Below are 22,684 nucleotides of genomic sequence, written 5' to 3' on the forward strand. Positions count from 1 at the left end.
TTCATGCTTCTCGTCTATCAGATTCTATTAAAAACATACGGTTGATTTACATATCCCAAATCTCCCTGACACAGTCAGAGTTCAGCTTTCAATTACTTACTCAAGGACAAGTCACTCAAAGCTTGCAAGATTATTTACATTTGTTTAACTTGTCACCCTATTGCCTTTGATTCAAACCAGAGATCTTTGATCACTGTAGCATCAGATATTTAGTAAATTTTAGTTTTAAGTTGGAATTACATCTTTACAGTGGTTGCTAGATCATTTTTTGTATTCAAACCATGCCTCTGTATTGGCCAGAAGTGGTTTAGTTGATCTAAGATTCATATCTTTGAATATTCTTGCATTCATTGGGTTTGGGTTTTGCAATACCCTGATAATGAAATCCTGTATTAGCTGTCTTGAGCTGACCTGACATTTCAGGAAACTGCAGTTGGATACTGAAGAAATACTGTAGTTAAAATGAATTCTGAGACTTTTGCAAATAACTATTTTGTTAAACCACCCATTTTGAGATGGATGTGTTGTTTGTATGCACAAACTCTCTAAGTAGAATCAATTTGTGCTGTTAGCCATCAGTGTTTGAAAGTGACTGCGTTTGATCCTTTAGACCACATATCAGCACATACAAGACATACTGTAGAGCACAAGAATACATCTTTAATGTAGCAACTAATGATCTAAAATAATGTAAAAAATCTATTTCATGACGTATGTTGCGTTCATGGCTGACGGTTGGAATGGAGATAGCTGGAATACAACACATCCACTATCACCTGAGCCAACTGTACAACCTAGCAATTAACGCGTCACAGCTCGGGGCTACGTCCCAAACGGAACCCTGTGACCTTCCTGGGCGCACCAAACTTGACCAGGGCTCATAGTGTTCTAGTTAAGCAGTGCGATATTTAGTCAGTAGGGTGCCATTTGGGATGCAGCCTTCAGATTCCGTTGCTATGGGGTAATGATTGTTTGATAAACACACACAAACAGAAAAACACTCCTTTAACACTCAGACAGAAAGGAATTTGGGCAGATTATGAATACTTCACAGTGTTTCTGATTGAGTCCCACTCCCTATGTAGTTCGCTGTATTGGACTCATTCCGTGTAAGTCTTGGTGAAAAGTAGTGTTCTACATAGGGAAGAAGGTACCATTTTGGATGCAAGCTGAGTCTAGTCTGCACTTGTTTAGTTCTACCTGACAAAAGAGCGATGCATGTTTGTCTATTTTCCATCACATGAATAGCACCGTGATTGCTTTAAACTTACACGTCTACATGGGGACATAGAAATGTATTGCCCTTCCAAAAAATGTAACCCTTAATCCGAAAACCTAACCCTAACCCATAATGCCTAATTCTAAGCCGGTTTTTAAAGTTACTCTGTGAGAAACACAACATGACACTTTGCTGTCTGCCATTTCATCCAGGCCCAACTCAGTCATACACCCCATTGTAGCTTGAGTCAAAACACACTCAAACAAACACTTTCTTTTTCTTGCAAATATACAGTCTCATAAACTCCCTCTCTGTCTCACATCCACGCACACACTGGAGCATATATGGCTGGCTTTAAGCTGATGATTGCCTACAGAGTTCAGACCGCAAATCAGACATCCACTTTGTTTTGTTGGGAACTGAATGAATGAAGGAAGTGTCTTGCTTTACCATTCCAAGTGTTTCCCTGTAGGATTCCTGCGGGCTGTAGTTTGGGCTAGATGTGTTGAAACAGCTCTGTTTATTTGACTGTGTTTAACAAAGCGTTTGGGCTCTATATCCCCTCACAGCCTGGCTGGTTCCATGCTTCTCTCTTCTGTGCCAACCTGGAGGAATGCTGACCGGATCAGCTCTTGATTTGATTTTGAAGACCTGAAACGGTTCAAATTGTTTAAGCACATCATCCGCAACAAAGTCATACCTTCACAATAATTTATCCCACTACCCCAATAGAGGAATGTGGTTCCTCTTCGGCTGTCCCTGTTTGTTTTCAAAGAGGTTATGTGGAGGTTTTCTGGAAATGGTTCAGGCACATAATCCAGAACAAATCTTTATAGTTTTTGCAGAGCAATTGATTAAATTTCCACAATTTGTAAAATATAAACAACTACTTTGCAAGGTCTCTAAGATAAATACGAAGGACTATTATATAAATGGTAAAGTCATTGAGTTTTAGTTAATAATTTTCAGGGCACAGATTTTTTTGTTTTGCTCTTTTGCGTCATATTGAAACCATAACAATAGAGCAGATAAAATGCGAATCCCTATAAAAGTTGTGTTTTGTCTGTTTTAGATTAATTTGATATAAATTAACAGGAACCCAGAGGATGAACTAGAAAACCCCAAAACACTCTATACTGACCACTCTTCTGCAGAATAGCAACATGCCTACACTCTCTGAGATAGACCTCGGTCTGTCAGGTTAGACAACTTCACCTCCTCCACCTCTTCCAACATTTTCCACACTGGTGTTCCACAAGGCTGTGTGCTGAGCCCCCTCCAGTACTCCCTCTTCAGCCACGACTGTGTTCCTGTACACAGATCCAACACCATTGTCAAGTTCGTAGACGACACCACGGTGGTAGACCTGATCAGTGACAATGACGAGTCAGCCTACAGAGAGGAGGTCAAGTGCCTGGTGGCATGGTGCGCTGACAACAACCTGGCCCTCAATGCCAAGAACACCAAGGAGCTCATTGTGGATTATAGGATGTCTAAAGGCTGCAGACAACCCCTCCACACCCAAAAGCTTTCAACATTTCTGGACGGATCTCGTCAATCCCCGGAGCTTTGCCACTGTGGAGTTGTTTGACTACCTCAGTGACATCTGCTATGGAGATTGACGATGCTTCCCCATCAGCCTCCAGCTCTGCCTCCACTATAGAGGGCGTGTTAGTGGGATTTAGGAATTCCTCAAAGTGTTCCTTCAATCGCCCAATTACCTCCTCAGTTGAGGTCAACAGTGTCCCATCCTTACTGTACACAGCTTGGATGGTTCCCCGTTTTCCCCTCCTGAGGTGGCGGACGGTTTTCCAGAAACACCTTGGTGCCGTCCGAAAGTCCTTCTCCATGGCTTCCCCAAACTCCTCCCACACCCGCTGTTATGCCTCTTTCACAGCAGAGGTCGCAGCCCTTTGGGTCTGTCGGTACACTGCAACCGTCTCCGGAGTCCTCCGGGACAACATATCCCAGAAGGCCTCCTTCTTCAGTCGGACGGCTTCCCTGACCACCGGTGTCCACCAGGGTGTTTGAGGGTTACCGCCCCTTGATGCACCTAAGACCTTTAGACTACAGCTCCCCGTCTTCAAGAAGGCATTCAGTTGCTGGGAAACAAATTTTTCTTAGATTTTTCAGAGGAACGGGAGGTTCGATATTGGCCTATAATTGTTTAATATGTCAGGATACAGATTTTTCACGAGTTTGGTACACATCTGGAGGAAAGGGAGCAATTTATTATGTTCAACATTGGCTGACCTAGCACAGGAAATAGCTCCTTAAGTAATTTTGTTGGAATCGGGTCTAGCTGACAATTTGTGGGTTTAGAACTCATTACAAATTTAGTGAATGTGTCGAGCGATACGGTATTCATTACAGCTAAAGTGAATACCCACTTCACTAGTTGGGCGTTGCTTTTTTGTTAACTTTGCAACTGTATCAAATATACATTTTGGATTGTTTTTGTTCACCTAAATGATGTTGGAGAAATAAGCTGATCTAGCAGATGTGAGTACTTTTCGGTATTGTAGTGTACTGTCTATCCAGGCTAGTCTGAATACTTCCAACTTGGTGGAGCGCCACATTCGATCCAATTTTCTGGAGGCTTGCTTAAGTGCTCTAGTATTGTCTGTGTACTAGGGAGCAGGTTTCTTGTTGCGTATTTCTTTAGTTTTTAGTGGTGCAACCGTATCTAATATATTTCACAGTGTTGAGTTTAGATCCTCGATTTGATCGTTTGCGGATTTATTTTCTCTGTCGTTAATGAGTGACCTTATAAGAATATCAAGAAATCCATTTGTAGTATGAAAATGTATAGTCTGGCTTTTGAAACTCATTGCTTGCAGAGCATGTGGATTTCTTGTTTTAATGGTAAATGTAATAAGACTGTGATCCGATAATCCATGATTTGGGGGGGAAATTTTTAGATCTACAATATCTATTTCTTGTGACAGGACTACATCTAATGAGTGTGGCAGTGTGTTGGACCTGAGACATGTTGGATCAAACCCATTGAGTCAATTACGGCTTTAAAGGCTTTTTTGAGGGTCATTAGACTATTCCCTATGAATATTGAAATCGCCAAAAATTTGAATACTATCTGCCATGACTACAAGGTTAGACAAGAACTCTGGAAACTCATTGAGGAACATTGTGTATGGCCCGGGTGGCCTATAAATAGTAGCTATATAAAATGACTGATCAGCCTGGTTAACTTTTATGAGTAAAACTTCAAAAGAATGAAAACCAGTGATATGTTTGAGAGTAAATTTATATTTACTGTCATAAATATTAGCAACACACCCTCCTTTTCGGGATGGACGAGGGATATGATCACTAGTATAACCAGGAGGAGAGGCCTCATTTAAGGCAGTGAATTCATCAGGCTTTAGCCATGTTTCACATAAACCAATAACATCTAGTTTATGATCAGAGATTAATTCATTTACTGCAAATACCTTTGGAGCAAGGGATCTAACATTTAGGAGTCCCATTTTGAGATGCGAGGTGATACAGTCATTTTTATTTGTGACCGAGGTGGAGGAAGGCTTTATCTTAATAAGGTTGCTATTGTTAGCACTACCTTGTTTAACTTTTCTCAGCCTGGAACGAGTCACAGTGGCAAAAGGTAAAACTGTACTAACTACTCTGGCTATGCTATCAACAGATGCTATCCACTATGCTAGCAGGCTGGCTAACAGCCTGCCGCCTGACCTACACCCTATCTCATGGTGAGGCTATAGGAGTGAGACTCCTTTCAATGTTCCTAGATAAAAGAAGAGCACCACTCCAGCTAGAATATAGTCCATCGCCCCTCAGCAGATCAGTCCTGGTCATATTTCTGGGAGAGTCCCAAAAAGAGAGCCAGTTATCTACAAACTCTACCTCCTGCGACGGGCAGAACTCCGTTTTCAGCTAGCGATTGAGTTGCGCAAGTCTGCTGTAGAGCTCGTCACCACCCCTAGCTGGGAGGGGGCCAGAGACAATTACTCGATGCCGACACATCTTTCTAGCTAGTTTACACGCTGATGCTATGTTCTGCTTCATAACCTCTGACTGTTTCATCCTAACATCGTTGGTGCCAACGTGAATAACAATATCTCTGTACTCTCTATACTTGCCAGTTTTAGACTTCGCTAGCACCAACCCCAGATTTGCGGCTACGTCAGTGGCTCTGCCCCCCGGGAAACAGTGTACGATCGCCGGCTGATTCTTTAGTCTAATACTGCGGGTAATGGAATCGCCGATGAAGTTTTCAGTTTTTCTGGGCCACCGGTGGAAAATGCCTGCTGATCATTCCCCTCCGAAGATAAAAATATTGCGTTGTTAAACACTTAAAGTAGAATTTAACCAATAAGTAAATATAGAGTAAATTCGAAAATGTTTGGCAGGTAGCCAGGTAGGTAACAGCAGGCAGTACAGCACGTCAACAATCCCACAGTACTTTACACTGTAGCAAAGTGTCATTTCTTCAGTGTTGTCACATGAAAAGATATAATCAAATATTATCAAAAATGTGAGGGGGGTACTCACTTTTGTTAGATATTGTATATTATACTTAATACTTGTACATTTCCTGCCCTCTTGCCATTCTGGTTAGATGCCAACTGCATTTCATTGTACTGTACTTGTACTGTTCAATTACAAAGTTGAATCTAATGTCATCTAATCATCTAATAAAGTCTCAGAAGAGCAGTATTAGGCCTACACATTCTGTGATAACATCTCTGCAGAACAGCATTAGGCCTACACGTTCTGTGATAACATCTCTGCAGAACAGCATTAGGCCTACACATTCTGTGATAACGTTTCTGCAGAACAGCATTAGGCCTATGTTCTGTGATCATGCCTCTGCAGAACAGCATTAGGCCTACACTCTCTGTGATTACGTCTCTGCAGAACAGCATTAGGCCTACACTGTAATTAGTCTCTGCAGAACAGCATTAGGCCTACACGTTCTGTGATAACATCTCTGCAGAACAGCAATAGGCCTACACGTTCTGTGCAGGGGAGGGTAGTAACGCGACGCAAATGAGTAAATTAGTAAAGTTTCAGAGGAATTAGTACTTTTCTAGTTACATTCTGGGGCCTGTACTCTTTACTCTTACTCAAGTATTTTTTTTTTTATATTTCACCTACTTTTCACCTACTGTTTCGTAACAATTTTGTCTTCAGTCGTTGGTCAAAAAATATAGATTTTTTTCGTTTCGTGATTTGAGGTGGTGATGTGTTCTATCCCGTTCCCTTCAATCTGCAATGGAGTTCGAACACAGACGTACCTAATTAAATGACAGACACCGACACTGAGGAAATGTGTCAATTGGAGGACGTTGACGAGGGAAATTCCAATCCCTGGTCACAGTTGCACGACATTTTTCGATTTAAATTTAAAATAGGCAACACAGTCATCATGAAATGTTCTTTTTATTCCCAATCACGCAACTATCTCTGCTTTCAAAAACTCATCATACCTCCGCAAGCACATAGAGGTAAGGTAGCGAACCGGCTCGCGCCATAGCCAGCTAAATAACTATCTTGTTTTTTTATTACACTTTTTTGTCATTGAACAAGTACAAGTACAGTAGCACGAAATACAGTAAAATATCCTAATTATAATGTAATTTTCTAGCTAACTTACAACATAATAACACTACAGCTTGTTAGTATATTTGTATTAGTGGTTCATTGGGCTTGTGATAACGTCTCTGCAGAACAGCGTTAGGCCTACACGCTCTGTGATAACGTCTCTGCAGAACAGCGTTAGGCCTACACGCTCTGTGATAACGTCTCTGCAGAACAGCGTTAGGCCTACACGCTCTGTGATAACGTCTCTGCAGAACAGCGTTAGGCCTACACGCTCTGTGATAACGTCTCTGCAGAACAGCGTTAGGCCTACACGCTCTGTGATAACGTCTCTGCAGAACAGCGTTAGGCCTACACGCTCTGTGATAACGTCTCTGCAGAACAGCGTTAGGCCTACACGCTCTGTGATAACGTCTCTGCAGAACAGCATTAGGCCTACACGCTCTGTGATAACGTCTCTGCAGAACAGCATTAGGCCTACACGCTCTGTGATAACGTCTCTGCAGAACAGCATTAGGCCTACACGCTCTGTGATAAGATGACTGCAGTGCAAAGCCCTCAGACCCATGGGCTGTGAGCTGGCTCCTTTGCTGCAGCCGGTCAGTTGACAGGGGTGTACAGCATGTGGTTGTTGATTTGGTATTGAGCAGTTAGCTTACCTTTGTGATGCTTAAAAACTAGATCTCTCTTATCAAGGATTTTATGATACAGTTTGATTGAATTAAACTTATCATGAGTGAATCCTAGAAAACATTTTGTTTTGGTTGAATATCCTAGAGCAATATCCTAACCTTGAATGTTTAATCTGAATGTAAAACCTCCTCAGTAACTGTTTTAAACAATATAAAACAAAAGAAACAAGCATGGACATTGTTGTGTGAGGTTACTGACAAATGTTTAGGTTAAAAAAATATAGGGTTTGAGTTAGACATTGCTAAATTATGTGTTGGCAGGTGTTCTCGATCCTCTCCTCAGGGACTCCGATCCAAGCACGTATTTGAAGTATTCCAGAGCTGGCACTGGGGATTAGACTTGTCAACTGGTCATCAAACTTGTGATTACTTGAATCAGGCGAGCTAGTCCAGGGCTACAAAAACGGTTCCCTGAAGAGAGGTTTAACAACCATTGTGTAAAAAGAACCACTAACTGAACAGCAGGTTCTCATGTGTCCCCTGTCCTTACTATTCTTAAAGGAGAAAGAGCCACAGTTAAAGCTGAAGTATGTAAGTTGTTTTTGTATTAACACATTGCTATTCTATTAATCTGGATTGTGGAGGAATTCCTGCCATATCAGATGGTCCCAGGCCCGTATCTGAAAACGTCCATACACATATACTGCTGCTAAGGAAAAAAGTGGTCAAGTTTCAAGGTTTAATTGTCAAATGCACCGAACAACACAGCGTCATCCTGCACAATGACATTCTTGTGACATGGCACCCGACAAATACGTAGTGAGAGGGAAGAAGGAGAGTATATCTCCCAAGGGAGATGTTCAGTCTACATGCTCTTCTAAAGTATTAGGAAATATGGTAGAACATAGAGATAGCAATATCATTCCTAGAATACACTCTCAGGCCGTTGTTTCCCTACTGACTACATGGGATTTCTGTTCTGTTAATTATATTTCTATGACAGTAATCTCAGTTGCAATGTGGCTGGTCTATTAATGGTATGTTGTTGTGAGCCACTGTGTGCTTGTTTTTGTTTTGAATACAGTGGCCTTCTTTAAAATCCTTTGCAGAAAATGTAGATGTGTACATTTGATTAAGGGCTTATAGTATATCAAATAATAAATCCAAGGATTATAAGCCACTCACATTCCTTAAGGCTGACTATGTGACTTAATGTTGATGGACACTACCCAGCCACAGTGAAGAGGAATCACCAGCTTACCTCAAACTGTCCAGTCTCCCGAGGGGGTAGAAGATGGCTCAATTTGTGCTTGATTTGGCTCATGTGCCAAACAGCAGAACAAACTAACACTTTCATGCATATACTTCAAATTATTATATAAAATGTACTAAATTACGAGAAATGAACTACATGCAGTTTGTGTTGAAGAATTCAAGAGGGTGAACCTAATGAATTAACAAAAGATGTGTGCTATCTCCAATCAACAAAAATGGACACTCCAGACAAGAAATTGTTATTAAGAATATCACAAATTGACATTTTCAATAACATATATTATTTCAAAACATCCTTGTAAATATTTAAGCGTGCCATTTTTATTTAAAGGTTCATGTTTGCTGATGTCGTTACAGTACGGTAAGTCCATTACAACATATTCTCGATCGACCTGCGTCACATATATCGTACGAACAGAAACATAACTACACACCCATTGGATACATGTTTTCATGACTGTATGCAAATCATTGTTCATTCTTTGTCCCCTCAATGATATAAAAAAAAAGAACTACACACCAATAAAACAACTCGAACTGCAGAATCCTTGGCTGCAACCTATAACCTCACTGGATTCAACACGTGGGGCAATGTTTTGGTAAGGGCACCTCCGCGTCATTAAATGACGTGTTACTGAACCCGGAAGTTAATGAAGCTGTAGCGGTGCAGCCATAGTAGTACTTCCAACTTGAAAAGTTGTTGCTACTCAAGTTTTTGCGTGAACTGTAAAACGTGAACAGAATATTTCCTAGAGTTACAACTTGTTAGCAGATTCGAGCACAAGAAGTTTACAGTCGAGTAAGTCGAGTTTCGAAATTGTAAATGTTATGCTATTAAGCTAGGTAGCTGGCCTGGCTAACGTTAGTAGCTAGCAAACTAGCCGGCTCAGTTATTGTAAAACGTTAGCTGTCAGCTAGCTGAGTACACTCAACTCTTTTTAAAGCAGGGTTGAGAATTGGACTGTCCGTCGACATTTGCAAGCATCTCGGCACTAAGTAAAGCATGCTAGCTAGTTACTTTCATTTATCAAGCTATTAGGTGAGGGGCTGCTAGCTATACCGCTAACTTGGAAACTGAAAATGTATGTCTCTAGAAGTTCAGTCTGAATATTCCTGCAACCGTGTGTGTGTGTGTGTGTGTGTGTGTGTGTGTGTGTGTGTGTGTGTGTGTGTGTGTGTGTGTGTGTGTGTGTGTGTGTGTGTGTGTGTGTGTGTGTGTGTGTGTGTGTGTGTGTGTGTGTGTGTGTGTGTGTGTGTGAGAGAAAGAGATGAATGGATCCCCCCAAGCAGAAGTGAAAACCCTTTACTCTAACATCTACCCCTGTAGTGTCAGCCCATAGGTAGTTCTCCAGGCTGTCCGGTCAACTCAAAGGAAGTAGCTCATGGGGTGTAGGAATCCTCCCTGCATGCAGACATTTGTAGATATTAGTGACCAAGTCGGAGAACACAAATTCTCAAGTTTTGTGCTGTAACTGTTAGAGGCATAATTATAAAGTGTCCCTTGAAATGTAAGAGAATTGTATGTAGTTTCTTGCAATACCCATCTGTGAATTCGAGTCCATACAAAATGTCCAGAGATTTGGTCGACCTTGGCAGATTTGTGTAAGCCTCCAACTAAGCGGCAGGGCCTGCCATTACCAGGCCACAGCTACACCATATAGATTCCATCTCCCTGAATAAAACAATTCTTTGTTGTAATTTGGCTTTTGAGTCATATAGACAAAACTGAAAAAAAAACAAAATGTATCTTTATTTCCGATGTGACCTCTGTGAGATGGAAATGCATCCCACAGAACTGGAATGGATTGGTTTTCATTATGTAATTGATAAAAGTCGGGATACATTTAAAACCACAAATTGTTTTGTACAGGAATGCAATATCATATTAAAGAGAGTGACAAGAATAAAAACTGATTTCTTTTTGTCAAACACTCTTCCCAGGTGTCAGAGTCAACATGCCAGTGTTACCCCAGGCTAGCGGTCCAAGATGAATGTGGAAGAATGCTTCCGAGGTTATGGAGACTCCACTGCACCCTTCTGAAGAGGACCAACCCTCCCCTGCCTTGAGAGATACGTGGCCTGGCAATCCCATTAAACCACAGGACACTCCAGACAAGAATGACAAGAGCAAGGCTGTTGGCTTCGTGTTGGTGCATGCAGGTTGATACAGTCTGTTGAATCACATTGTTACACCAAAATGAATACATATCACTGCTATGGTTATTAACATACACCTATCAGCCATAACGTTATGACCACTGATAGGTGAAGTAAATAGCACTGATAATTTCGTGATGATGGCACCTGTCAGTAGGTGGGTTACATTATGCAGCAAGTGAACATTCTGTACTCAAAGTTGATGTGTTAGAAGCAGGAAAAAGTGACAAGCATAAAGATCTGAGTGACTTTGACAAGGGCCAAATTGTGATGGCTAGATGACTGGGTCTGGGCATCTCCAAAACTACAACCAGTGTGGGGTGTTCCTGGTCTGCAGTGGTCAGTACCTATCAAAAGTGGTCCAAGGAAGGAAAAGCATTGAACCGGCGACAGGGTCATTAGCAGCCAAGGCTCATTGATGCACGCGGGGAGTGAAGGCTGGCCCGTGTGGTCCGAACCAAGAGACAAGCTACTGTAGCTCAGATTGCTGAAAAAGTTATTGCTGGTACTGATTGAAAGGTGTCAGAACACACAATGCATCACAGTTTGTTGCGTATGAGCTTGTGTAGCCGCAGACCAGTCAGGGTGCCCATGCTGACCCCTGTCCACTGCCGAAAGCACTTACAATGGGCATGTGAGCATCAGAACTGGACCACGGAGCAATGGAGGAAGGTGGCCTGGTCCGATGAATCACGTTTCCTTTTACATCACATGGATGGCCAGGTGCGTGTGTGTCACTTACCTGGAGAACACATGGCGCCAGGATATATTATGGGAAGGAGGAAAACCGGCGGAGGCAGTGTGATGCTTTGGGCAATGTTCTGCTGGGAAACCTTGGGTCCTGCCATTCATGTGGATGTTACTTTGACACTCCCACCTACCTAAGCATTGTTGCAGACCATGTGCACCCTTTCATTGCAACAGTATTCCCTGATGGCATTGACCTTTTTCAGCAGGATAATGTGCCCTTCCACAAAGCAAAAATGGTTCAGGAATGGTTTGAGGAACACAACAACGAGGTCAAGGTGTTGACTTGGCCTCGAGATTCCTCAGATCTCAATCCAGTTGAGTATCTGTGGGACGTGCTGGACAAACTGATCCATGGAGGCCCCACCTTGCAACAGGACTTAAAGGATCTGCTGCTAACGTCTTGGTACCAGATACCACAGCACACCTTCAGAGGTCTAGTGGAGTCCATGCCTCGATGGGCCAGGGCTGTTTTGGCGGGGGAACCTACACATTATTAGGCAGGTGGTCATAATCTTATGGCTAATCGTTGTATGATATAGTACATAGTTGCACCAATATGAATACATGATATGGTTATAAACATATAATATAGTACATTGTTACACCAACATAAATACATACCAGTGTTATAAACATATAGTACTTTGTTACCCCAATATGAATACATAATACTTAGTTTCTTTTCCATTTCAGGGGCAGGCTACCACTCAGAGAGTAAAGCCAAGGAATACAAGCATGTCTGCAAGAGAGCCTGTCAGAGAGTGAGTTTTCTTTCATTACACAGGGAACAGGCTGCAGTTTGGAGCTCAACCTGAGCCCCCAGAGAGCTAACACCAGGCAGAGCTACTATATGACAGGGAACAGGCTGCAGTTTGGAGCTCTACCTGAGCCCCCAGAGAGCTAACACCAGGCAGAGCTACTATATGACAGGGAACAGGCTGCAGTTTGGAGCTCTACCTGAGCCCCCAGAGAGCTAACACCAGGCAGAGCTACTATATGACAGGGAACAGGCTGCAGTTTGGAGCTCTACCTGAGCCCCCAGAGAGCTAACACCAGGCAGAGCTAGTATATGACAGGGAGTGAGAGCGATGTCTTCATGGCACGCCATCGCTGCTCTCAGCTGGCCCTATCAACCAGCAGTGGGCCAAGGAGATGACACGCCATAATGTAACATTCCACGCTTTCTGTTTTTTACTTTAAAGGGCATGGAGAAACCCATTTACTTTAGCTTACCGAATAGTTTGAGTGGATATCAGATCTGGCATTTTGTCCCACTCCGTGTAATGAAAGCTATTTGGTTGTCCAAGGCCGTATACTGTCTTCATGCCAGTGTAGCGTTGAGTGATGGGAAAAGGCTGCTTGGAAAATATGTGCCTGCCGTGACTGTCTGGAGTTAAACTGGGGAGAGTAAACCCCAGCGGCTCAAGGGTCTTGTTCTTAGGGAACATGATTCGGAAAACAGAAATTAGTTTCCCTAAGTGGGAAGAATCCTGATAGATTTTTTTTTACTGGTGTTCCTTCATTTATTTTCTTCTGTTACGCGTTTAACGCGCGCCACCCTGACATAAACTGTCCTATCAGTGACAACGTCCTCTTCTGTTACATGTTTAATGAATTCCACCCTGACATAAACTGTCCTATCAGTGACAACGTCCTCTTCTGTTACATGTTTAATGAATTCCACCCTGACATAAACTGTCCTATCAGTGACAACGTCCTCTTCTGTTACATGTTTAATGAATTCCACCCTGACATAAGCTGTCCTATCAGTGACAACGTCCTCTTCTGTTACATGTTTAATGAATTCCACCCTGACATAAACTGTCCTATCAGTGACAACGTCCTCTTCTGTTACATGTTTAATGAATTCCACCCTGACATAAACTGTCCTATCAGTGACAACGTCCTCTTCTGTTACATGTTTAATGAATTCCACCCTGACATAAACTGTCCTATCAGTGACAACGTCCTCTTCTGTTACATGTTTAATGAATTCCACCCTGACATAAGCTGTCCTATCAGTGACAACGTCCTCTTCTGTTACATGTTTAATGAATTCCACCCTGACATAAGCTGACCTGAAGTCTGTTTCTCTCTGTTTCTCCAGGCTGTGGACAGGCTGAACGCTGGTGCTCTGGCTGTGGACGCTGTGGCCGCTGCCCTGGTCGAGCTGGAGGTCGGCCATCTTTCTGTATCTTGTAACATTTGACTCTGAATTTAAGACAACCAGATTAATTGTGTGTGAGAGACTTAGTGGCAGTCTGCTTTTCCAGTCCAGTGAACATTTTCAGTGAAGTTCTGCATCCGGATTAGTATTCACGCTAGGGTATGCACTCTGATGTGGGGGGCTTTCTAGCTTACTCTTGCAGTCTTGCACTACTGTAACATGCACTACTGTAACATGCACTACTGTAACATGCACTATTGTAACATGCACTACTGTAATGTGTAGCTGAATGGACAGATCGTGAAGGGAAGGCATAGCTAATATTTGGCTACATTTTCCTCATGCTTGCTTCCCAAAGGTTTTAGCTAGTGTATTAAGTTAATAGTCAACACTTAACAGTGTAATAATAGCTATTACATCACCAACTGACTTTAATCAGCTAGCTGGAAACGTTAGCTAAACTGTCTCATATACTTAATCCTGTTGAGAAGTAGTTTAGAGATTTTTTTCTAGATAAACATTTTAAACAACATTTTTTCAGTTGTAGCAACAACTTTTCAAGTTGGAGTTTCTTTTCAAATGAAAAGTCTGTGCTTTAGGTTCTAGTCTGTATTTTCACATGACTGTATACCATTGTCTGTGTATATCATGTATAACATTTCTGACATATTTTGCCCTTTACATGTTGCATTCACATATTTGTTGTGTATATATATATATATTTGTATGTTTCCCTCATTTATTGCATGACTCCTGTGTTACCTCCAAAGGACTCACCATTCACCAACGCGGGAATGGGCTCCAACCTTAACCTGTCTGGGGAGATCGAGTGTGATGCCAGCATCATGGATGGCAAGACTCTTCACTATGGAGCTGTTGGGGCCATCAGCGGTAGGTTACAAACCGTGTTGCTTTTTTCTAGGCATATATGCATTTCTTAGGCATTTGTGATTTGTGAGTTTCTGTCTCAAGAGCACTGGGATGGAATATAACCCATGCTGCTAGCTCCCATGGACCTCTGGGCTCCCCTAGCCCCCCTGGACCTCTGGGCTCCCCTAGTCCCCTTGGACCTCTGGGCTCCCCTAGCCCCCTTGGACCTCTGGACCCCCCCTAGCCCCCCTGGACCTCTGGGCCCCCCTAGCCTCTCTGGACCCCACTAGCCCCCCTGGGCCTCTGGGTCCCCCTAGCCGCCCTGTACCTCTCTGGACCCCACTAGCCCCCCTGGGCCCCCCTAGCCCTTTGGACCCCTGGGCCCCAATAGACCCCTGGCCCTCTGGGCCCCCCTGGACCTCTGGGCCCCACTAGCCCCCCATGGACTTCTGTGGCCCCTGGACCTCTGGGCCCCACTAGCCCCCCATGGACCTCTGTGGCCCCCTGGACCTCTGGGTCCCCGTAGCCCCCAGGGTGACTTAGTTTGACTGGTTTTGACAGCAGCTCACAGGAAAGCAGCTTCTTCAAGTACAATGAAAGGGGTGAAATCTTCGCCCCTTTCATCCAACCAGAATAGACATCTAACTCGAAAATACATTTACTATACTGTTACCATGTACAGTCCCATACTGCTCTCTCATTACATTATACTGTTACCATGTTCAGTCCCATACTGCTCTCTCATTACATTATACTGTTACCATGTACAGTCCCATACTGCTCTCTCATTACATTATACTGTTACCATGTACAGTCCCATACTGCTCTCTCATTACATTATACTGTTACCATGTACAGTCCCATACTGCTCTCTCATTACATTATACTGTTACCATGTTCAGTCCCACACTGCTCTCTCATTACATTATACTGTTACCATGTACAGTCCCATACTGCTCTCTCATTACATTATACTGTTACCATGTACAGTCCCATACTGCTCTCTCATTACATTATACTGTTACCATGTACAGTCCCATACTGCTCTCTCATTACATTATACTGTTACCATGTACAGTCCCATACTGCTCTCTCATTACATTATACTGTTACCATGTACAGTCCCATACTGCTCTCTCATTACATTTTAGCAGCCAGTACCAAAGGTCATTGTTCAAAAGGCCTCCAGCAAAGGCACATCTCCAGAGAGGAAGCCTTCACAGTGTTCTGTGTTACACCACACACACACACCACGTACGCTGACACCACACACACACACCGTGCACACACACCACATACACGCCCCGCACACGCCCCACACACGCCCCACACACACACCACGCACACACACACCGCACACACACACCGCACACTCACCACACACATGGAGGTTAATGTCAGTGGGCATTTCTGCGTTGAGCTGAAAGCACTAACATATTGTTTTTGTTATGCTGCATGATGTCAGCCATTAAATTGGTACATGACAAATGAAAGGTTCTTGGCTCACATTGGGCCTGTTCTGTTCCCCCCCCGCACGCTGTTTCTCCTGCGCGTTCTGCGCGTGTCCTAAATGAAACCCTGCTCTTCATTTAGTGCACTGCTTTCCACCTTTGCCCATCGAAAGTAGTGCACTACGGAAAAGGGAGCCAATCCATTGAATATTCATGACCAATATATATTACCTGTTCATAACTATACATTCTTAATCAACACATTTCACTCCAATAGACACGTATAGTGGTACATTGCTACTGAGCCGACGCGGCTCTGTCTCGATCCCGGTAGTGGAACCCGGTCGCCTTCATGTTTCTGCAGTCCGGTCATTTGCTGCTCCTCTGTTTCCCGTGCAGGTATAAAGAACCCAGTCCTGGTGGCCAACCGGCTGCTGAATGAAGCTCAGAAAGGGAAGCTTTCGGCCGGCCGCATCCCCCCCTGGTGAACATCTCTTTACTCAGCAGCGCCGTCTTCACAGCCTGCCCGATTCTGATCTTTTTTTCAGATCTTGTAAAAGGGGTGAGCGAAGAAGATCAGATTGGGGCTTCCTGTGTGGACATAGCGCGTGTTGTCCCAGATGACTCATTTAAATGTGACCAGAGACTAAGGCTCTGTTAGCGCCACTCGTTTTAGAAAGACTGTGGCACTTTGAGCTGAACTGACAGAATGCATGCATGGACAGGAGAGAGGTGGGGCTGTCCGACCGTCAACTGTTCCTCTGCGGTTCCGCTGATTGTTTGTTGTTGTGTTCTCTCCCCTGGAGCTTTCTAGTAGGTGAGGGAGCTCATGACTGGGCCATCAATCACGGGATAGCACCCTGCCCCTCAGAGAAGATGGCCACCAGTGAGTCTATCAATTCATTTATCACAACGGCCCACTTAAAAATGCAAGTTTATAGTCCATTGTTGAGGGGGGGGTTTTAACTGTGGAAAGTGTTCTGGACATGGATGCCAGCAACCAATAACCTTTTTGGAATCTACCTCCCCACTCCCCACCCTCTTAAGTGTGAACTCTGAACCACTTGGCATGGATAATCCCTGACAAGAACATGTTTCCCCTTTTGTCCTCCGCTATAAAGCGCAGTAAGTCAAAAGATCATCCAGGAGTTTGTTTGAATGGGGTGTCCATGTTATTTATGATGATAGATGTTTGCAAATGAGCTGAAGCATGTTAGAGTAGTCAGCATTAACAGGCTGTTAATCTGTTGTTGCCAGTACAGATTTGGGGTGTATTTACTGATACTGGTAAATACACATTCATACTCAGACACACCAAATGGCGTCTCAGTCATTTCACCACCAGTGCCAACCTAAATGTGGTCCAGGTTACAGCAGCTCTTTTTCGGGGAGGGGCTGTGCTGTGTCTGCTTTAATAGGCTACAAGTTGTCAGTCTTTTTTTGTCTTCTTAACCAATGGTTGGTTTGCATGGAGGTACTTTTCAGGTGGAAGGAGAGTTTCTCTGAATTGCCAGCCACCTCGTGCTCTGTACCAACCATGCTTCAAAGGCTGATGTCTTTAGAAACAGCTGTCCTGTCTGTGTTGTGTTTGGCGCTTCTGGCAGAGTCAGTTCTCTAGACAATAGCCATGAAACCAACTGTGGCATTCTGCGTTTCCATGGGCCTCCCATAACAGGGGACTGGCTTCATCTGCACCCTACATGACACACTACTGCCCAGTGCCCCTGGTTAAAAGGAGTGTGCTACCTAGGACATAGGGGGCCATTTGGTATATCGGTACATTTCATGCCCTCCTCTTCACAACGCTGATGAATGATTCAGATGGAGGTGATAAAAACTGTTTACTCATCTGGTGGTGGTCTTTTTTTCTCTCTCTCTTCCTTTCTCTCTGACTCAGTCACTGGCTCCATGTTGTTGTTTTTATTAGGCCTTGATTGCATTTAATTTAATTATCTAAATGTCTTAATTGCGCTGAGTTTATTTCCTAGTAGCAATTCTTTGATTAGATGATATGAGTAGAACAACAACGGTTTTAAAAAACAATGGCCTACTATTTTCTTTACTTGAAAAAGGACCTCAGGGATTTTAAAGCTTAATCAGGATGGTGTCATAGTGTAATGTGTACTGGTTATTAGGGTTTTGCCTGGTATCAGAAACCTAGAGAGGACCCAGGCTCAGAGGGGTGACCAGTCCTCTTCTGGTTGTGCCGGGTGAGATATTAAGAGTGTAATGATTAATAAATGCATGTGAGCTGAGTCCAGAGTCTATTTAAACTTAGTCCCGTTCATGACCAGATGGTCATGCTTCCGACCTGAAATTTAACACTACTGTTGTTTGCTCCTTGGGGTTTAAGGCCGGGTGTCTCTGTAAAGCACTTTGTGACAACTGCTGAGGTAAAAAGGGCTTTATAAATACATTTGATTGTTTGATTGATTGATTGTAAAACAGTATAATGTTTACTGCTAATCAGGATTTAGTCTGATAAAATAGTATGTTGTGTACTGGTAATCAGGATTTAGCCTGGTGATACTGTATGTTGTGTACTGGTAATCAGGATTTAGCCTGGTGATACTGTATGTTGTGTACTGGTAATCAGGATTTAGCTTGGTGATATTGTATGTTGTGTGCTGTAATCAGGATTACTTATTGTTCCAAAAGTATAATTTGCTTGGACCTTAATCATATAGCCTAAAGACTGTGGACATGAAGCCAAACCAGCCTGCCCACAGTCAGTGGAAAATAAAATACTTTAGCAAACTAAAGACACACAGTGTGATCTGTATTCATTATTCTACAGTATCTGCTTTAGGTGAGAAATTTTGTTTTTTGAGTAATTTATTTTGTCCAAGTTATTCTAGTTTCTTCTTTTTAGAGAGAATTTTATGTTATGGTATTAGACAGTTTGTCTATTGATAATACTTTAAATGTTTTTAGTGTTTGGTAGTTTTGTTTTTCAATTTATTACAGATGTCTTCTGTGTTTCGATAGAGTTTAGTTTGTCTGCATACAAGAGGAACAAACGCAAGATGGAGATGGCCGAGAAGGTGGAGTCGGGATTCAACCATCAGGCTAAGAAAAGACGACAATCAACTGAAAATGTAAGTAACTTCCTTCAACTCACAGTCTGCCCGACTGAAATTAACTCCTGCATCAAAATATTAAACCGTTCCGTAACCCAAAATTATTACCAGCGCCTGTTTCAGTTCAAGTGAAGTATTGGTTAAGTTACTCTGGATTCTTTTAGTCCAGGACAAGGCTTCATCTGTGTCCATAAAACTGGTACTTGGTGTTTAAGTTATAGCGTGATTTTACTGTTAGCGGATTTAGCATGGCCTGAAAATAATCTGAACATAGGGTAAGTAGTTAGTGAAGTTGATGAATAAATGTAAGAGTTTGCTGAATAAACCCCAGAAACCACTGCATCCGTCCATGTGTTTGTCTTCTACCACGTCTTGGGTCCAGTCGCAACACTCCACACATGAATTAGTCCTAAATCCAGCATCGTCTCTCAATTACTGCCGTGATAAAAGAGGCGACAGCTGTGTCGTCCTGTAATCTAATGCTTCGCCAGATGAGTATGGCAAGACACCAACGCACAGTCCTGTAATCTGTTGTGGGCCGTGTGGCGATGAGAGGAGCCCACACGGGAATGATAATTTGGAGATGCAGGGGCGTGGAGACCTCAATTACAGTCAAAGACAACACACACTCACTCACAAACTGTTGGTTCACTAGCTTTGTGGGGACCCAAACACATGTTCCAATTAAAAAATAAAATCTAATTCTAACACTAACCCCAGTTAACTTTTACCTTAAACCTAGCCACTAACTCTAAAATAGCCTTTTTAGCAAAATGGGGATTGGCGGAATGGAGAATACAGGGATTTTTTGTTCCCATAAATATAGTTTTATCTACAATCTTCAATCTGATCATAACAGTACTAAAGACCTTCTCCTTTCTAAAGACTGAACAAAACAATATTAAAGTCCTTGATTTGGACAGCCAAAGGCCCTTTCCAAATGACCCGGGCCTGAGCCAGTTTAGTGTATTCCAAATGACCCAGGGCCTCAGCCAGTTCACTGTATTCCAAATGACCCAGGACCTCAGCCAGGTGACTGTATTCCAAATGATCCAGGGCCTGAGCCAGTTTAATGTATTCCAAATAAAGTTTTTATCTAGTTAAGTTGGATTAATCCTGAAGCGTAATATACACTGAACAAAATTATAAATGCAACACTTGTTTTTGCCCCCATTTATCTTAAGCTGAACTGAAATATCTAAGACTTTCTCTATGTAACAAAAGGCCTATTTCTTTCAAATATTGCTCACAAATCTGTCTAAATCTGTGTTAGTGAGCACTTCTCCTTTGCCGAGATAATCCATTCACCTCACAGGTGTGGCATATCAAGATGGTGATTAGACAGCAGGATAATTGCACAGGTCTGCCTTAGGCTGGCCACAATAAAAGGCCACTCTAGAATGTGTAGTTTCATTGTTTGGGGGGGGCCGGAGGCGTCCGAAAACCATTCAATATCTGGTGTGACCACCATTTGCCTCACGCAGTGCAACACATCTCCTTTGCATTGAGTTGATCAGGTTGTTGATTTTGGCCTGTGGAATGTTGGTCCACTCCTCTTCAATGGCTGTGTGAAGTTGCTGGATATTGGCAGGACCTGGAACACGCTGTCGTATACACTGATCCAGAGCATCCCAAAAATGCTGAATGGGTTACATGTATGCTGGCCATGCAAGAACTGGGATGTTTTCAACTTCCAGGAATTGTGTACAGTTCCTTGCAACATGGGGCTGTGCATTATCATGCTGCAACATGAGGTGATGGTCGTGGTTGAATGGCACAACAATGGGCCTCAGGATCTCGTCACGGTACCTCTGTGCATTCAAAATGCCATCAATAAAATGCACCTGTGTTCGTTGTCCATAACACACGCCTGCCCATACCATAACCCCACCGCCACCATGGGCCACTCGATCCAGAACATTGACATCAGCAAACCACTCACTCACACAACTCCATACATGCTGTCTGCCATCTGGCCTGTACAGTGAAACCTGGGATTCATCCGTGAAGAGAACCTCTCCAAAGTGCCAGACTCCATCGAATGTGAGCATTTCCCCACTCAAGTCGGTTACGATGACAAACTGCAGTCAGGTCGAGACCCTGATGAGGATGACGAGCATGCAGATGAGCTTCCCTGAGACAGTTTGTGACAGTTTGTGCAGAAATTCTTTGATTCTGCAAGCCGATTATTGCAGCAGCTGTCCGGGTGGCTGGTCTCAGATGCTCTTGGAGGTGAAGATGCTGGATGTGGAGGTCCTGGGCTGGTGTGGTCTGCGGTTGTGAGGCCGGTTGGATATACTGTCAGATTCTCTGAAATGCTTTTGGAGACGGCTTATGGTAGAGAAATGAACATTCAATTCACAGGCAACAACTCTGGTGGGCATTCCTGCAGTCAGCATGACAATTGCACACTCCATCAAAACTTGCGACATCTGTGGCATTGTGCTGTGTGATGGAATTGCTCATTTTAGAGTGGCCTTTTATTGTGGCCAGCCTAAGGCAGACCTGTGTAATAATCATGCTGTCTAATCAGCATTTTGATATGCCACACCTGTGAGGTGGATGGATTATCTTGGCAAAGGAGAAGTGCTCACTAACACAGATTTAGACAGATTTGTGAAAAAGATTTGAGAGAAATTAGCCTTTTGTGTACATAGTGAAAGTCTTAAATCTTTCAGGTCAGCTCATGATAATTGGGGGCAAAAACAAAAGTGATGCGTTTATAATTTTGTTCAGTGTATCTGAAGGAGGCACTCCTCAATAAAACGAGGGAACATTAACAACTATGTTCTCTGGCAGTTGTCTTTGGCGGGATAATGTTTCCGTTGATTAATGGTTAGTTTTAGTTGATTCATTTAGGTGTCATTGACTTAATGACTTTGTAATGAGTATATAATGTGTTTGAATAGCCTCACTCTGTTATCCCACTGGGTTTCCTTCTTAGTCGTGTTACAGTTCTTCCGGGATTCTGTGAATGCCAAATGATTAGCAAAATCCACCATTAACCCTGCGTTATGCAAGCGCTCACATAAGGATCCTGCATGGGAATGTTTTTCAGAGCCTCTTCTGGAAATGAACCACCCAACTAAACGGTTTTAGTTCAAATTTCTGGTGCCTACGGATTTTGCACAGTGCTGTTTTTAGGTCTGATGTAGTTAGGTCTAATCTAGTTAGGTCTGATGTAGTTAGGTCTAATCTAGTTAGGTCTGATGTAGTTAGGTCTAATCTAGTTAGGTCTGATGTAGTTAGGTCTAATCTAGTTAGGTCTGATGTAGTTAGGTCTGATGTAGTTAGGTCTGATGTAGTTAGGTCTGATGTAGTTCGGTTAGATCAACATTGTTTGTCTCAAGTCTTACAGATGTAATATCTTGTCTTAATATGTAGCATTTTAGTATGCAGTGTCCTGACGGGACAGGTATATACCTTTTAAGGAATCTCATGCAGGCTACATCTCTGGCCGGAGAAGTGTGCAGATTTTGGGTCAGCTCACACAGTTGTGCTCTACA

The 22,684-nt window shown here is 43.0% G+C and overlaps 1 protein-coding gene across 2 annotated transcripts in view; it reads left to right on the forward strand.

Moving 5' to 3' along the window:
• Positions 1 to 9,308: 9,308 nt before the first annotated feature.
• The window catches only part of tasp1 (taspase, threonine aspartase, 1), a 32,158-nt gene continuing 18,782 nt past the window's right edge, over positions 9,309 to 22,684 (forward strand). Inside the window, exons 1-8 of one of the 2 annotated variants that reach the window (XM_020046264.3) lie at positions 9,309 to 9,504; positions 10,653 to 10,863; positions 12,304 to 12,371; positions 13,718 to 13,786; positions 14,548 to 14,668; positions 16,498 to 16,582; positions 16,905 to 16,984; positions 19,087 to 19,196. In XM_020046264.3, the coding sequence (XP_019901823.1) occupies positions 10,695 to 10,863; positions 12,304 to 12,371; positions 13,718 to 13,786; positions 14,548 to 14,668; positions 16,498 to 16,582; positions 16,905 to 16,984; positions 19,087 to 19,196 (702 nt within the window). In that variant the 5' untranslated portion in view covers positions 9,309 to 9,504; positions 10,653 to 10,694. Of the gene's footprint in view, positions 9,505 to 10,644; positions 10,864 to 12,303; positions 12,372 to 13,717; positions 13,787 to 14,547; positions 14,669 to 16,497; positions 16,583 to 16,904; positions 16,985 to 19,086; positions 19,197 to 22,684 lie in introns of both variants that reach the window. The other variant, XM_013131811.4, reaches the window with a different exon arrangement.

The sequence above is a fragment of the Esox lucius genome, chromosome 5 (genome assembly GCF_011004845.1).
Source record: "Esox lucius isolate fEsoLuc1 chromosome 5, fEsoLuc1.pri, whole genome shotgun sequence".
NCBI classification, from domain to species: Eukaryota; Metazoa; Chordata; class Actinopteri; order Esociformes; family Esocidae; genus Esox; species Esox lucius.